This window comes from Lithobates pipiens, unplaced genomic scaffold (assembly GCF_037356315.1).
Source record: "Lithobates pipiens isolate NorthernLeopardFrog02 unplaced genomic scaffold, aLitPip1_a1.2 Scaffold_8, whole genome shotgun sequence".
NCBI classification, from domain to species: domain Eukaryota; kingdom Metazoa; phylum Chordata; class Amphibia; order Anura; family Ranidae; genus Lithobates; species Lithobates pipiens.
In genome coordinates this window covers 262845782-262864559 of record NW_027507903.1, presented here as the reverse complement: position 1 = coordinate 262864559, position 18778 = coordinate 262845782, and the positions used below count along the sequence as shown (strand labels likewise).

The 18778-nt window shown below is 39.6% G+C and overlaps 1 protein-coding gene across 2 annotated transcripts in view; it reads right to left on the bottom strand.

The window, feature by feature from the left end:
- Positions 1-18778, bottom strand: part of MGAT4C (MGAT4 family member C) — a 250604-nt gene that overhangs the window by 27679 nt on the left and 204147 nt on the right. For both annotated transcript variants that reach the window (XM_077471602.1, XM_077471601.1), the window contains exon 3: positions 140-289. In XM_077471602.1, the coding sequence (XP_077327728.1) occupies positions 140-238 (99 nt within the window). In that variant the 5' untranslated portion in view covers positions 239-289. The remainder of the gene's footprint in view (positions 1-139; positions 290-18778) is intronic.

The following is an 18778-nucleotide window of genomic DNA, read 5'->3' as shown; positions in this document are numbered from 1 at the left end:
CAGTTTTTTTTAATTGTGGTGACTAAGCATGATGCCTAAACCTGTTCTGAAATTTTAATTATATCGAAAGTGTAGCCAACATTTTTAGCAATTAGCAAAAAAGGCAATGGATGGGTCGGTATAATTAAATCATGCTCACCACAACATATTCATCCTCGATGTACAAGTTCATGAAAAGGAGACAAAATATTAGAACTCCAAGGATCGGTATTGCTGAACGTTTTCGGAAACATCTCATTTTATCCAGATATTTCAACTCAGTTGTTGTAAGAATAAATGCATATATTACCTAACAAAAAAAAAAGATAGATGATAAATATTTATCTTTGATTCCAAACTTGTTTTCATAATCTTAGCAAAAATAAACAAAACTGTTTTAGCAAAAATAAGGAAGACAGCAAGATACTGAGAAATAAAATATGCATGGACTCATAACTATTAGATATGCTATGCCCTTAAACATTTAGATATCAATTTAATACATGTTTACCTAAAAGTAGTTTTGATTTAGCTTGTATTACATTCTATAGGAACTCAAGGTCTACTTGATCTCTGACCACTGTGACTGGTTGTCCCAGTGGTCACATGTTTAGGAATGGGACTCGCTAGCTGTTGATCATTACTAGGGACTGAGAGCTGTCTTTGGGTGCACACAGTAAGTGCAAAACTATTTACATATATGTGTGATGTGTGGGTGTGAAATGCATTACATGGTCTGCAAGAGGTTAAATAGCATTGCTAATTACATTTCTTTGTATATAGATAAATATAGAATAGGTGGGACCATAATTTTGCAGGGATGGAATGCAGGCACCTGCAGCAGCTTTGCAAACCCTTCCATCATTGAAAACTGAGCTGTTCTGATACTACCTGGAAGTGTCAGAGAGTTCCATTTATCCCCTTATCACTTATTTCTAATGGCTCAACGTTATGATAAATAGCTTCACTGGCCTGCAGGAATGTTCAAGAGATAGGAAAAGGTCAGTAAGATTTGACACTGTATTAATTGTATGAAAAAGCTTGGGTACAGTACAATCTGTAGATAAGTCATAAAGCTAAAATGAATAGGAAATAAATCCTAGTCCTAACATAAAGATCCAATAAATCTATCCACTTGATTTTGGAATCAAATGATTACCACCTTCCATTTTAAAATTCAATATTTGATCCATGTATTTATTCAACCTATGTTAGCCCAATATTAGGAAAGGTGATCACCAAAATGTTTACGAAAACATCTGGTCATACTGCTGGCATGCTGACATACTGAAAACGACATATGAAACCCCAGATGACATAAATAAGATACGTCATGTGATAGTTCACCAACTGTTTAATGTGGAAGCAAAGACCATTGATATACGATTGGACCATATGAGCTTAACCAAAGTAAGCACAACTCACACAATGGGATCATTCACATCTGAACTAAGTATTACTTCTTCTTTCAGAATAAAATAAATTGGGTCATAACATATTCCCTATAGTTGCCTTTTTTTGGCTAAAAAGTGAAGTCTGGGAGAAAGTAACCTATTTAACTTAATTTCCATATTTCCATGGCATATATCTGTGTATAGCTGTTTAATCACAAACTCTAAAATATATTAAGTAACAAATGTTGCAAGCCATTATTAATTCTTCCCTTGAAGAACCATAGGTGACCATAGGTGGTGACATCATTTTCGGTTTTACATTGTTTTTAATGTTGTAATATGAGTGGATTACCTGGAATTTTGGATTTTATACAATAAATATACAGAATTACACTATATAACTTCTTTTGCCATTTGTACCCATCCCTAGAGGTTTGTTGAAGGCAACACCTTTTGTAGCCGGAGTTACAGCCTGTGGGACCACAGAGCCCAGCAGTCCTCATAAGGTTTGCACACTTCTCAATGGGATTCCAGGATTTCTGATGGCTCAGTGAGAATAACACAAGCTGCAGTGATACAACCAGCAGGACTACTAAGCCCAGCCACTCTCTCAAAGTGCATTTGACTTATGTTATGGGAGTCCAGGATCTCTGGTGAGTGAAAGGGCACACAGAGGAGAGCATGAATTTTGCACTGATGTTTGTCTTGGCACTTGGCACGTTATACTGCATATCCGATTAAGTTGAAGTTGCACTGGCAAAAAACCTCCTTGGATTCACATGAACTTTATATATTTATTAATTTGTTCACTGGAAGTTATGGACTTTAGATATTGTTATTTTATGTTTGATATGTATTTTTTATGATTTATTTGGTGTTGCACTTGAAGTTAATTTGTATTTTAGAGGGGGTTCCACAATCTCTGCTAAGTTTAAAAAAAATGCATGTCTTAGTCTTCTTTTTGATCTGTATTTCATGTGAAATCACATATCACTGAAATTATTCTACTTGATGTTACTCTGTATGGAAAATATCTATAGGCGGGGTTTCCACCATCTTTGCTAAGTTTCATTTTTTATGGTTTATCTTCAGCTTGATGTGTATTATATGTGAAATTACATATCACAGAGACCGATATTGTGGTAACATTATTATTATTTTTCCCCACCAGGCTGCCCCCCCCCCCCCCCACCATGGACAATGTGCTTGGCTGCTGATCTCCTCTCACCATCCCTGTACTTGGTGCATTGATAGGAAGCACTGATGAGGCACTGATTGGCAGCACTGATGAGGCACTGATAGGTAGCACTGATTGGCAGCACTGATAGGTACTGATAGCCTGCACTGATAGCAACTGATCGGCAGTACTGATTGGCATTGCTAGGCGGCACTGATTGGCAGCACTGATGGGTACTTATTGGCATTGATTGGTAGCACTGATTGGCTCTGATTGGCAGCATTGATGGGCACTGATTGGCGATATTGATGGGCACTGACTGGCACTGATAGATGGCACTGATGGGCACTGATTGGCACTTATTGACATTGATAGGCAGCACTAATGGTCACTGATTGGCAGAACTGATGAGCACTGATTGGCAGCACTTATGGGCACTGATAGTCGGCACTAATGGCAACTGATTGGCAGTACTGATTGGTATTGCTAGGCGGCACTGATTGGCAGCACTGATGGGCACTTATTGGCATTTATTGATAGCACTGATTGGCTCTGATTGGCAGCATTGATGTCACCGATTGGCAGTATTGACGGGCACTGATTGGCACTGATAGATGGCACCGATGGGCACGGATTGGCACTTATTGACATTGCTAGGCAGCACTAATGGTCACTGATTGGCAGAACTGATGAGCACTGATTGGCAGCACTTATGGGCATGGATAGACAGTACTGATTGGCACTGATTGCCATGGATTGGCAGCACACATGAGCACTGAAAGAGGAGAGGGGAAGTTTCACATGCAGCAGATAGTGCAGCTTGCAAAAGCCGCACAATGTGTGAAACTCTTAGGTAATGTAACTGCTTGCAGGGAGAAGACCAGCTGTCAAAACTCAGTGGTGATGTTGGGGTTGGGCAGGATGGAGCAGTTCTAAAACACCAGCCAATGAGCGGGCTGCTTAAGAAAGGGGGCAGCACCACAGGAACATAGCAACCCGCCTAATCTTCATCCAATTGGCTGGTCCTCGGTCCTCTCCACCCCTGATATCACCTCTGAGTTTTGATAGCTGGTATTCTCCCTGGAAGAAGTTACATTACCTGACAGTTTCACACAATGAACAGCTCTTGCAAGCCTCACTATCTGCTGCATGTGAAACTGTTTCACAGGCAGCGTGGTTACACACAGATGCAGCCTTTCAGAGCAGTTCCATGGGGTCCTGTCCACCCACTACAGCATGCAGGAATAAAGGTACATCCCTGCTTGCTGTAAATATAACTACAAAAGGGCTCTGCCAAGACCGATGGCTGAGGGAATCGGAGGAATAGCAGCCACAGGTCTTACAAACAGGAAATCACTGGAAATTAATGGTTTTATTTATAAATTACCAAAAATTAAGGAAACTACTGAGCTAACAAGAAGATAGATGGCATATCCAGTGCTGGTAGGAAATTAGAAAAAAGAACATGTAAAAAAGTTTTTGCCTGGAGTTCTCCTTTAAATAAATTGTCCCATGTGTATATCTCTCTTCATGTGAACAGGGTGGCGACTACTTGCATCTAGGAGGAAAATCCTTGACGTGGGCTTACAACCTGCCTGTGGATAAATCCTGTTGGATGCTAAAGGTGCTTAGCACACAATAAAACACCATGGGTTTCAGCACGCCTGTATATTATACTATAATTCATGTGCTGAATTTAGTGAGAAAAGCATGTAGGTAGCATAAAATGTACTTGGATTATGAGGATTTTCTGACATACAGTAATTTAGGACTGTGGACAAAAGAATGATCTTACACAGTATTGCTGACAAACAGCAAATCTAGTTACTCCAGAGACCTTTAAACTTTATAGATGCAGTGCAAGATTTTGTCCACTATTCACAGCTAGCGTCTGTTTTTTTTTTATTAAGATTAATAGTGCACGTTCCTGTATATGATTCAAAATAACTATTTCTGGTTCTATAAATTGGATAGCCTTGTCCAAAGTTTGTGCAAATTATAAAAATTGATCAGTGGGTGGCCCTGTCATAACCCTCCTGTATGCAATCCTTTGAAATCAGGGGCCAGGTGGAAAATTGTTGGTAGAAAAAAAAGCTACATCCAGTCAGGGTTAATTCACACAGTACGGTGACAAGGGTTTTACTCCATTATAAATCACTTGTCACCACAAAGACACACAGGGAAATATTTACTATAACTGGAGTGTGCAAAATCTGGATCAGCACTGCACAGAAACCAATCAGGTTTTATTGTCAAAGCTTATCTGAACAAGCTGAAGTTAGTAACTGATTGGCTACAATTCACAGCTGCATCAGATTCTGAGTGCTCCAGTTTTGGTAAATCTCCCCTACCGAAAACAATTGTTTGCTGTGTGTCCCCTTCACACCGCAAGGCAGCCGTGAGCTGCACTGCAGCATGCTGCAAAAAATGAAGGTAAGTGTAACATGTTTTTATTTTAAGAAAATAAAAAAGGGCCTTTACAACCGTGTGAGAATTCCTCTCCCTTTCTGTTCTGTCATCATAGTAGAATGTGAAAGGATATGCCCTAAAAGGAATACAGATGTCAAAAACCCTTTCTACCTCTCTCCAAAACTAATTTTCTTTGATTATGCACCCTTTTGTTCTTCTGATGAAGCTTTCAAAAGGTTGTGAGGTGTGCTTTTCTAGAGAAGGAAAGACAGTACATGTGTTTCTAAACATTTACCAATAAACCAGCACTATAAATAATATAGTTACATAGTTAGTCAGGTTGAAAAAACACACAAGTCCATCCAGTTCAACCTTAAAAACAATAAATAAATAAAATAAAAAATATTGTACAATCCAATATACACAATTTTATACCCATAGGTGATCCAGAGGAAGGCAGCAGAGCATGCTCCAATTTGCTACAGCAGGGGAAAAAAAAAATCCTTCCTGATCCCCTGAGAGGCAATCGGATTTTCCCTGGATCAACGTTACCTATAAATGTTAGTACCCAGTTATATTATGTACATTCAGGAAAGTATCCAGGCCTTTCTTAAAGCAATCTACTGAGCAGACCATAACCACCTCTGGCGGGAGTCTATTCCACATTTTCACAGCTCTTACTGTGAAGAAACCTTTCCATATTTGAAGATGAAATCTCTTTTCTTCTAGACGTAAGGGGTGCCCCCGTGTCCTCTGGGTTGACCGTACAGAGAATAACTCAACACCAAGTTCACTATATGGATCCCTTATATATTTGAACATGTTGATCATATCCCCCCTTATTCTCCTCTTCTCAAGAGTGAATACATTCAGTTCCTCTAACCTTTCCTTATAGCTGAGCTCCTCCATGCCTCTTATCAGTTTGGTTGCCCTTCTCTGCACTTTCTCCAGTTCCCTGATATCCTTTATATATCCAATATATACACGTATTTCATATAAATAAACTTTCATCATAATCATTGTCAATATTTGATGTATACATTATTTTTAGTGCTCTTTTATTGGTATATTTAGTACTATTTATGCTGTAGGATACAAATTTAATCTGGAAACTTTAAAAATGGGTGGGTTATGAGGGGTTAAATAGTAGATCTCTGTGTGGAATTGTTTCCAATCATTGATATAATTTGCAATAAGCAACATTGCACAATGTGTAAAAAGCAAAGAACTCTGCGCTTAGGTGTAATTGCCATTGCAATTATCATGACCACTCCTCCCGATGAAGTCCCCTGTGACAAAACGCATCAATCAGGTCCGACATACGTTTGTTCGATATCAGAATATCCGAATATTAGATCATACCTATTTTAACTTTCTGCTTTGTGAGTACTTTTAACCCCTTTTAATAAATCTCTTTATCTACAAAGCTACACTATGAGAGTTTTCCATTGTCTTTGACTTTTTCATTGGATGCTGTCTGAGTAATACATTGAAGGCCCTTTTTGAGATCAAGTGATTTCCTTACTGAAGAGATCATTATATGAGCATGTTTAGACAATAGGTGGTCTTGCTTTTTGGTAACCACAAGTGATGTTCAGGTAAAGTATTTTTTGATTTTCCTCTCCTGTTCTTAAGGAAAAAAGGTTTCTGCAGGGGACTTATAAGGTGTGCATTCGGAATAAGTGTTTGCGTATCCATTGAGGTGGACTGTCATACACTTTTTTTTATTTTGCACAGTGCGTGAACTCATTTTATAATTTTTTTTGATCGATGGAGATTTTATATGTATGTAATATTTATCACATGTATATATTTATTTGCACATTTGTTTAAATGATTTGTTGCATACGTTTTTTTTTGCATACGTTTTATTTATTTTTCTGAACTTTTTTTGGTGATTTCAGTTTTCACTACATATTTGATTACATGTAAATGTAATTAATCCTGATGCTTTTATTAGCGCTGCACTTTGTTATAAGTAACATTGCACAATGATTTTCATTTTGAATGGGCAATAACATTTAGAGATCATTTACAGCCTAATTAAACATTGTAGGTTAGATGTAAATCTTATCTGGAAGACATTTAGTTAGCTAAAACTTCTGTCTCAAACAATATTCTTCTTTAAAGAAAAATACACTACCCTTTTTTTTCATCCTTTTGCCCTCCATGCACTTTGCAGCTACTTCCGGTCTACATGCACTAGTACCAGACAGAGCTGGTAACAATGAGCAAGGCAGAACATGCCTGCAAAAAACCTATTAGCATTACTACATCTACTGGAAGTACATAAAATGAAGTTTGTGAATAGGGATAAGCTTAAAGTTTAGCTTGAAAATAAATTTGGACTAGACCTTGGATTCTCGGGCGTTCCGATGATCAACTGAAAAATGTACTTGTTCTTCAGGAGCCGAACTTCATATATAATAGCTGTATTATTTCCCACTGTTACTGGTTGTGATGGACACCAGTAGGTACAGACACTGGCAGTTCTTTAACAACTAGCGACATCACCCAGCCCTGTTCACTTACATGACCAGTCCATGTAAACAAAGGAGCATGGAATGGTTAAAAGAAAAAAAAATTGCAAGAGATTTCCCTCCATAATTCAGGTCTGGTATGCATTTTAAGGGGTATGTCATAAAAAAATGGATTTAAGGGAGGACTCCACAAAAAGGTCAATAAAAAAGCATGAAGTCCCCCAAAAATCCATATCAGACTTATCTCAGTATGCAACCTGGCTGGCCAAGAATGTGGGGGATGAGCATGTGGCTCACCTTCTTCTGAATAGGGATGAGCTTCGAGTTTGAGTCAAACTCATGTTCGACTAGAACATTGCCTGTTCACCCGTTCGCCGAATAGTGAACAATTTGGGGTGTTCATGGCAAATTCGAAAAGCACTACCTAGCAGCACCAGCACTTTATTTGTGATATCCTATACTATAGGCAACACTGCAGTCACATTATATCATTTTTTTCGCTTTGCATTAAAATAGCCTAATTTCCTCACTTTTACACCCCTCCCCCTCAACCCCCCCCCCCCCCTCATATAGCGCAGCACTATTCTATTCAATAATTCCTTTTCTCTTTTGGGTCTGGATAACCCTTTTCAGTGCATGCAGCAATATCTACTTTCCCCTATCTAATTGGCTGGCACAGAGATACCTTACTTTACTATTCTTCTTGCTTATGTTACTGACCCCGGCTTGGATTTATGACCACCTTTCCGTCTCCTGATTTGGTACCCCACCGCCAGCATGTTACTGACTTCTGCCTGTTCCCGAGCTTGAAACTGATCCTGATTCTGCACCTGCCAGCCTGACTCCCACTGAACAAGGCTTGTGACCAGATTCCACACCGCTACTGGCAGGACACCTGCGTATTCAAGCTATGGCTCACTGTTACAGCTACGAGGCACCTACAACTTTCCACAGCCCTAGCAGTCCCTGTCTCCACTACCAGGGGTGTTTGGACGTGAATTGTGCAAGAGGCCACCCTCGTCATCTCGGGCTCTACAGTCTGGTATGTGACACCATTGATCAGTGTTTCCGGATATCGCCAGGCTGGTTGTATAGAAGCCGAACCAGGATAAGATTTTTGCAACACCAGGGTGCCTATACATGGATCACAATTTGCCTGGTCCTTGCTGAACCAGACAAATTTTGATCCACGTATGTATGGCCAACTTTAGTATACACTAGTCATGTTATATTGGCTAAGTTGAAAATTTGTTTTTATTGTTCTTAATGATGCTAGCCATGATCAACGGATGCCTTTTGACCCCCAAAATGGATTGGCTACATATGCAGAATGTATTGCTCTGCTATGATAAAATAAAACCCCATATTTTGACTCTCAGATTGGGTGTGACACTCCATTCTTTGTCTCTGTAGAAATAATAACCCAACAGAAGTTCAATCATTCCTTTTATCTTTGTAAAAAAAAAAAAATCTGTTCTGAAGTTCCACGTTAATGTTCAGTATTTTTAATAATTGTATGTGTTTTTGCATGTGGTTCCTTATTCACTGTATATACAGCAACATGCAAAATATTTCTATACAGATTCTGCAACTGTAAAAATAATTTATTTATGTACATGATCAAGGTAAAATTCAAGTATTTTGCCTTGGCAATCGCAGCAATAATGTGGAGATAATGAGATTCAATATAGTTATAATTAAATGTATTGTAGCATTAATAAATGTTTATATGCTCTCATAAAATGCATTCCTATGTTGTCGCTTAATACATTTGTACAAATTTTAATTATCTTTGTTTCATTTTTTTCTTTTCTTTTTTTTTTTCATTTAATATGCATGTATAATTTCCTGTAAAGCTTTTATAAATAATAAAATGATAGAAACTATATCTAAATAAATACAGACCATAAGGAATCAAAGTAATGCTAGATACTCTATAACAGCCCTCAAATTTTCCACTCACCTGCTCGCATTTTGTAAGTGGAAAATGAGGGCTGATGAGCGTGGGCTGCCTCGGAGGAGGGGGAGCGAGCACCACCGGGGCCAAGCACCGACAGGAACCCAGCAAATTAAATTAAAGTTGTTACAGTGGGAAATCCCCACTCTCTGATGATTGGCCAGCTCGACTCTTCCTCTGCACAGGTGAGACTTTACTGACAGGCACAGGTTAGGCTGTATTTATGGACACATGAGAGACTGTACTGACAGGCACAGGTGAGACTGTACTGATGGGCACAGGTGAGACTGTATTGATGGACACAGGTGAAACTGTACTGATGGACACAGGTGAAACTGTACTGATGGGCACAGGTGAGACTGTACTGACGGGCATAGGTGAGACCGTACTGATAGGCACAGGTGAGACTGTGCAGATGGGCACAGGTGATGCTGTATTGATGAGCATAGGTGAGACTGTACTGACGGGCACACGTGAGGCTTTATTGATGGGCACAGGTGGGGCTGTACTGACAGGCACAGGTGAGACTGTACTGACGGGCACTGGTGAGACTGTACTGACAGGCACAGGTGAGACTGTACTGACGGTCACAGGTGAGACTGTATTGATGGGCACAGGTGAGACTGTATTGATGGGCACAGGTGAGACTGTACTAATGGGCACAGGTGAGACTGTACTGATGGGCACAGGGCAGACTATACTGATGGGCACTGGTGAGGCTTTATTGATGGGCACAGGTGAGACTGTACTGATGGGCACAGGTGAGACTGTATTGATGGGCACAGGGGGGACTGTACTGATGGGCACAGTGGAGACTGTATTGATGGGCACAGTGGAGACTGGACTGACAGATACAGGTGAGACTGTATTGATGGACACAGATGAGGCTATATTGATGAGCACCGGTCACTGACGGGCACAGGTGAGGCTTTATTGATGGGCACAGGTGGGGCTGTACTGACAGGCACAGGTGAGACTGTACTGACGGGCACTGGTGAGACTGTACTGACAGGCACAGGTGAGACTGTACTGATGGTCACAGGTGAGACTGTATTGATGGGCACAGGTGAGACTGTATTGATGGGCACAGGTGAGACTGTACTAATGGGCACAGGTGGGGCTGTACTGACAGGCACAGGTGAGACTGTACTGATGGGCACTGGTGAGACTGTACTGACAGGCACAGGTGAGACTGTACTGATGGTCACAGGTGAGACTGTATTGATGGGCACAGGTGAGACTGTATTGATGGGCACAGGTGAGACTGTATTGATGGGTACAGATGAGACTGTACTAATGGGCACAGGTGAGACTGTGCTGATGGGCACAGGGCAGACTATACTGATGGGCACTGGTGAGACTGTACTGACAGGCACAAGTGAGACTGTACTGATGGGCACAGGTGAGACTGTATTGATGGGCACAGCGGAGACTGTACTGATGGGCACAATGGAGACTGTATTGATGGGCACAGTGGAGACTGTATTGATGGGCACAGTGGAGACTGGACTGACAGATACAGGTGAGACTGTATTGATGGACACAGATGAGGCTATATTGATGAGCACCGGTCACACTGTATTGAAAGGCACTGGTCAGGCTGTGGTGATGGGAACTGATAAAGCTGTTAATATTTATTTTTGTAAATTAATTCTTAAGTGTCATTTCATGAGATAATTTATGAGGGTGTGTTTAGGGACGGGGCATGGTTCCCATCAGCACAGCCTCACCAGTACCTGTCAATACAGCGTGAACAGTGCCCATCAATATAGCCTCATCTGTGTCCACCCTTAAGGCTGGGCCAGTAGCTCATAAATTTTGAGCCCTGCTCTATAATAATATGATTAGGCTAATCTTTTAAGGAAATTTAACATTTATGGTTTAAGAAAATCAGAGATTAACACATCTTTGGCTGAATTCGTTTTAATTTGCAGTAGTTTATCTTTGATTAATTTTTGGATTCTTTATCTTGTGGAATTTGTAGACACATGTCTGCATGATATATTTATTAGTTGCTAAATATGCCGACTGTCAGAATTTATTTTAGAAGAAAGGAGGTATATCCACACATAGCTGCACTTTATCTACTTCACTCAAAGACACAGGGGGGTTGATTTACTAAAGGCAAATCCACTTTGCACTACAAGTGCACTTGGAAGTGCAGTCACTGTTGATCTGAGGGAGACATGCAAGGAAAATAAATAAATATACAAGCATTTGTGCTTGTATATGATTGGATAATAAAATCAGCAGAGCTTCCCCTCATTTCAAATCTTCCCCTCAGATCTAAAGCGACTGCACTTTCAAGTGCACTTGTAGTGCAAAGTGGATTTGCCTTTAGTAAATCAACCCCAAAATCTAATAATTTCTCATTTGGATTGAAATGTCTCTATATGTAGAGATTAGACAATGGTGTTTTTTTACTAAAAGCAAATCCACTTTGCACTACAAGTACAAACTATGAGTGCAAAGTGCACTTGAAATTGTACTGAAAGTGCACTTGGAAGTGTATTCATTGTAAATCTGATGGGTAGAGCTGAAATGAGCAAGCTAAAATGCTGTTTTTTATTTTTCTGGCATGTCCCCCTCGGCTCTACAGTGACTTTACTTCCAAGTTCACTTTCAGTGCAGTTTCAAGTGCACTTTGCACCTGTAGCTTGCACTTGTAGTGCAACATGAATTTGCCTTTTGTAAATTACTTTCTCAGCCAGTTATTTTGAAAGAATTTATTTCCCTGTTTCTTTTAGCATTCATCGAGACTAGAACATCATGGTTTTTTCTCTCTTCCAGGCACCTCACCATTTGTATTCAGGTTATTCCTGTACATTGTTTGTTATCTTTGTGGATTCTTAGATCCTTGTATGCATTTTATTTTTAAATCTGGAATCATCCTGTGGAATCAGCAAGCGTCATGTGTCATCATTTGCATTTATTGAATTGTCAGCATTACCTTTATCATATTATTGAGATGTTATCAATATTCACGAGCACTGAAAAGACAAACCTGCTAGTGAAAAATATCTCTATAAAAAGTAACTTTTCAAAATAAAAGATGAATATTGATGTAAAAAGCACAATGGAAAACCTTCCAGCTTTACGCAGAGAGAATATAGTAATGCAACTGCTGATAAAAAAAAATGCTCACTCTTGTGATATAAAGCAACAATATCCCAATCTACCATTATTATTAAAGTGATATTATTTGCTAAAAAAATATGCAATGATATGGCATAGAGCGGGTCCCTTACCTCCACTTTAGCAATCCTCCGTCAGTGCTGTCTGCTTCCTCCGGATGCTCCCCCAGAAAGCTAAGGGGGCAACCATGTGCGCACATTCCCGAGCCAGGCTGTTTGCATCCATAGACTCATGCAGAGCTAGGTAATCCATGGGATTTTGGCTGACGGCTGCAGGAGCCAATGGATCCTGCTTCCCTCAGTGTCTCCAGTGAGACTAAAAAGAGAGAGGAGTGGTGCTGCAGTCTGGACAGCACTTAATCAGTAAGAGCAGTGGCGTTTCTAGGGGGGAGCGGGGGTGCAGGCCGAGAAGCTGACACCCGACACCGCACTGGATTGAGAGAGGCACCACGGCTCTCTCTTCTTCCTGCCTCCCTGCACACTGTGGTATCTCTGCTTTGTCTCCTTAGCTCTCTGCAATGTTATGGATGGGAGTAGGAGAAAGAATGGTTACATAGTTACATAGTAGGTGAGGTTGAAAAAAGACACAAGTCCATCAAGTACAACCTATGTGTGTGATTATATGTCCGTATTACATTGTATATCCTTTTATGTTGTGGTTGTTCAGGTGCTTATCCAATAGTTTTTTGCAACTATCGATGCCCCCCGATGAAACCACTGCCTGTGGAAGGGAAATGCACATCCTTGCCGCTCTTACAGTAAAGAACCCTCTACGAAGTTTAAAGTTAAACCTTTTTTCTTCTAATTTCAATGAGTGGCCACGTGTCTTATTAAACTCTCTTCCATGGAAAAGTTTTATCCCTATTGTGAGGTCACTAGTATGGTATTTATAAATTGAAATCATATTTCCTCTCAAACTTCTTTTCTCCAGAAAGACTAAGTTCAGTGCTCGTAACCTTTCTTCATAACTAATATCCTCCAGTCCCTTTATTAGCTTTGTTGCTCTTCTCTGTACTCACTCCATTTCCAGTACATCCTTCCTGAGGACTGGTGCCCAGAACTGGACAGCATACTCTAAGTGAGGCCAGACCAGAGTCTTGTAGAGTGGGAGAATTATTGCTTTTTCTCTTGAGTTAATCCCCTTTTTATTGCATGCCAATATTCTGTTTGCTTTGCTAGCAGCAGCTTGGCATTGCATGCCATTGGTGAGCCTATCATCTACTAGGACCCCCAGGTTGCCATGTAATTAGTCACAATTAGTCACAATTAGTCAAAATGAATTTGCTCAGATCTTCTTGAAGGCTTCAACATCCTGTGGAGAAGTTATTGCCCTGCTTAGCTTAGTATCATCTGCGAATACAGAGATTGAACTGTTTACCCCATTCTTCAGGTCGTTTATGACCACATTAAATAGGATTGGTCCCAGCACAGAATCCTGGGGGATCCCACTTTCAACCCCTGACCATTCCGAGTACTCCCCACTTATCACCGCCCTCTGAAATCGCCCTTGTAGCCAGTTTTCAATCCATGTACTTACCCTATGGTCCATGCCAACGGACCTTACTTTGTACAGTAAACGTTTATGGGGAACTGTGTCAAATGCTTTTGCAAAATCCAGATACATCTTGTCTATGGGCCTTCCTTTATCTAGCTGGCAGTCACCTCCTCATAGAAAGTAATAGATACAGTGGGTGCCACCAATATTGTGTCAATCTCGCCGCTGTTAGCTGATTAACAGTGCCATCCCATCGTGCTGGAAACACAATATCGCCGGCACCTACTGTAAGTTCACATAGGTTTGGTTTGGTTTCGTAAGAATGATTCTTCATGAATCCATGCTGATTACTGCAAATGATACAGTTTTCATTACTAAAATCTTATATATATATATATTCCCTTATCATCTCCTCCAAAATCTTGCATACTATTGATGTTAGGCTAACTGGTCTGTAATTCCCAGGGATGTATTTTGGCCCTTTTTTAAATATTGATGCTACATTGGCTTTTCTCCAGTCAACCTGTACCATTCTAGTCAGTAGAATGTCAATGGTGAGGCAGAGGCAGGCAGCTCTGGAGTCCCATAGCCCAGTCCCCGACGCCCACATGTCCTCCGGGAACCGGCACTTCAATCGCCTATTATTGTGACAGGCATGCAGGGAGAGGTCAAACAAAATAAAATTACTGCGCTGTCATTAAAAAAACAAATGAGTTGGTGAATGGATGAAAAATAAACGCGTTTGTTTTTAGAAAGATAAACTGCAACTTCATGTGAGATACACACAAAATAAACTATTTTCTATATTCAGTTGCACTAAACCTTCATATAAAGTGAATTTGTACAATAAACATTGGCGATGCTGAATTTTTGTATATAAAGCAGCTCCGTGCAAAAATAAAAAAAAATAATTGAATAATTATCACATTGTATCATATTATGAATAGTCCACTGTATTAAGATGATTTCCAGATGTGAAACTGACAAACGATGCACCCAAGAGTTGTGGTTGAGAAAGATATAACCTTCACCTCTACACACACTGCCACTTACTGACTCCAAATGATCTCCTATCACAGGAGATCAGACACGCTTGTGGCTTAATACCCAGCCTGGGCCTTTAAGAAATGGAGTGATAATCTCTGCATCTTCCCAGGTATTATTTATCAAAGACACATGTTGCCAGTTGATCCCCATAAAGAAATAAAAGCTTCCATAGTGTAAAATCTTAAGTGATTTTATCAGACAAAGAAAAGTATTGCACTTACAATTAAAACAATAAAAAGATGCAGTAGTAAACAAGCCGTTCAGCTCACGATTGCAGCCTGTCACTCTGGGACCTGCGTGAATGCGGTGACATTGGGGAGTGGTGCCGGCTGCCTATCACAATTACACTCCTCAAAGCGGACGGAGCCTAGATGGAGGGACATTTGTGTGGACAGAGCCACACTGATCTTAGGTCTGTAAATGTAGTGAGGGGGATATATGGGGGGTTTACATTAGTGAGATTGCATGGGGGGGTTACATTAGGGGGGGTTACATTAGAGGGATTACACAGGGGAGGCTACATTAGGGGGATTGCAGGGGAGGTTACATTGGGGGATTACACAGGGAAGGGTTACATTAGGGGGGTGAGCTGTGCTGATTCGCTAGCCTGTTCAGTCCCGGGGGGGGGAGGGGGGGTGACTGAAGCCAACTACTTTTTAACATATCAAAGGGGACTTGTTGATGTTATTATCCAAGAATACAAATTATGGATGTAGGCATTGCAGGACAAGTTCATTCTACACATCAAAAGAGTGTTAAGGTGGTATCTGTTAATCTAATTACACATATCAAAGGGGACAGATAGTGATAGCGATAGTGGGCTATGTTAATGTTAATATGCAAGAATGCAAATTAGGGCAGTTTATGACTTCAGCTGTTCACGGCTAGGGGTCATTGTCTGTCACTCTGAAAGACAGAAGCAGATCAAAGGCCTAAATGGAAACGGCCAATCAAATTGCTCAGCCATTCAGCATATAGGGGATATAACATGAAGTTCAGATTATTCTGTGTATATGATTATGAAGGCACATGTCTAGGAAACCTGGGACTCTGAAGGCTAGTATATTTACTAACCTTGTCATATTTACTCTGTTGGATTTTATCATCTGTTGCAAGACTTTGTTCTGTGTTGGAAGTCAATAAAGTGCATCTCTCTGGAAGAATTGGGTTGCCGCGGAAGATTACTTAATAACTACGAATTAATTATCTACCCACTATACGATATATATATCACAGGTGACATCAACCCACTGAGTGACACCACTGAGTGAGAGTAGTCGAGTGAGTATTTAGGCATGGGGGAGAACAAGTGGAGTTTTTTACCTTAATGCCGAGAATGCACTAAGGTAAAAACCATTTCAACTTTGGAACAATTTTATTATTTTTGCATTGGTTGTTACAAAACACAGCCTCAATGTAACCATGTAGCATGCTGTGGGACAACAGTTTCATGTTTAAGACGGGTCACACAGCTGTTCTCTCTTCATGAACAGGGTGACTGGTTTTGTTATCCCCACCCCTTATTCTTTCAAAGCAATGCTGATATTAATGGGACCTCTCAAGAGCCAGAAATTTGTTAAATGTGTCATAGTCCTTCTGTTTTGTCTGTTTTTGATCTTCTGTTTTGCTGGCCACAGTGGTTGGAATGTGACAGCTTTGAAGTAGGCTCTCTCTGTGCCTCTGGATTCATGTCTCACACTGGATATTGGGGAAAGGATGTTGCCCAATCTCTCTCCACTCTCCATCTCCATTCTAACACCACTCTTGGGTATCCTGGGACCCACAGGACAAGGATTTGCCCAAGTTAAATGTGGGGTGGGAGGCACATGTTTTCTAAACCGATAGAAGTGAGTCACATTTATCTGAAAGTACTGTGCCATTTAAAAAAGAAAATTGTAGACTAATATGGCAGTCACAACTTTGTTTACATCCTTTTACTGCTGTGCTCTAATACAATGGCAAAAAAAAATGGTAAAATTGAATGTAACTTCTCTATTTTCTTACCTTTTGGATGTTTATTTTCAAAAAAGAAAAATGATTTCTGTAAAGTCGAAAATGTATCATTTTCAAATGCATAAAAGCAATAGATGCATTAAGCAATCCAGTTAGAGATATGAGTTGTCCTATTCATTTTCTTAGTCATTTTATTTCTGACACAAAATTAAATTTATGACACCAATTGAATCATTACTTTTGTCAGAGTATGCTTTAAAAATGATAGGTTAAACTGCGTACATTGCAAAAAAAAAAACATAGTGCAAGCTTTTTTTTTACATTCTTCTTTGGCTGTTTTTTTTTTTCTTGAATTAATTCCTTTATTGATCAAGACACTAGCTGGAGTGCTCAATGGCAAACTTTGATGAAAAACTCATTTTAGAAAGAGATTAATAATGTGACTAGTAAAAACCAATTTTCTCACATTTAATCTCCTAATTTATTTTACATTATTTCCCTGAGGTATTCTGAACTTCACAGATACATGACTTGGTGCAAATAATCAATTATTCTGGAAGAAGCTCATAAAGGTGTTTCTTGATATATAGGAGACCTCAAGCTTTCTAAATAGATTTTTCTACAACCCTCAAATATATTAAAGCAAGGTCATTAAAACAGAATGTTGACTTTTTAATTCATAGGAAAATCACATAATATTATATGGGAAATGTCTCAGATAAAGTATACAGCGCTATACGTTCTAAAATCTCATCACAATATTGTAGTGTTATACAGAAGATTTGAAGTATTTAACCAACTTTTCTGTTTTCCTTTAACAAACTAATTTAAAACAATATGTCAATCATAGAAAATAATCTAAAATATTTGAACTCCAGGCACACAGGTAAGGTTAGGCGTGGAAATGCCATTATGTGAACTATATTGTCTGTCAAATGGTTTGTAATTCTATCTTTACAGTTGTAGAATTCATACACGTCTCCAACACAGTACATTGGTTTGGATAATAAAGGGACACTGATAAGTCATCAACTTATTTTCTCCCTTTGTCAGCATATGGCTCTGCAAGGGGAATACTCTTATAATTTCTATAGTGATGCCTATGCTCTGCTAAATGTATACTTTCCTTTTTAACTAATGAAACTGGATAACCTTGCTTAACAAGCTTGGTTTCCATTTCATTTAATCTTACTTCTCATTGTTGTGGCTCACTAACGATTGTTTTAACCCTATGTAGCTGGTTCCTAGGTTTTGAATTGAACACCCCATGGGGTGAAAACTCTTATAGTGTAATAATTGATCATGATCAGTACTTTTTATAAACAGATCACTCATTTATTTTGAGCAATGTGTTCAAAAATGAAATCTCCCTATTGCTATACAAGACATTACATTTCAGACCTGGGACTAAATAATTGATGTACTGATCAAACAATAAAAGGGTTCCAATGTCGCCATCCTGTACTGAAAAAATATCAATAAATCTGAACCACCCCTTACAGTGTTCAGTAAACATTTTATTACTATAAATAAATGAGGTCTCAATCATATTCATAAATATATTTGCGTATGGTGGCGTGACATTGGAACCCATCGCTGCCCCTTTAAGCTGCAAATAAAGGGTCTCTTTAAACAAAAAATAGTTATTTTCAAAAAGAACAATTTTAAACAATGCAAGCAGAAAATCAATTTGTTTATCATGATAGCACTGTAACTGTACCAGCAGCCACCAGCAGTCTTCCATACCCAGATC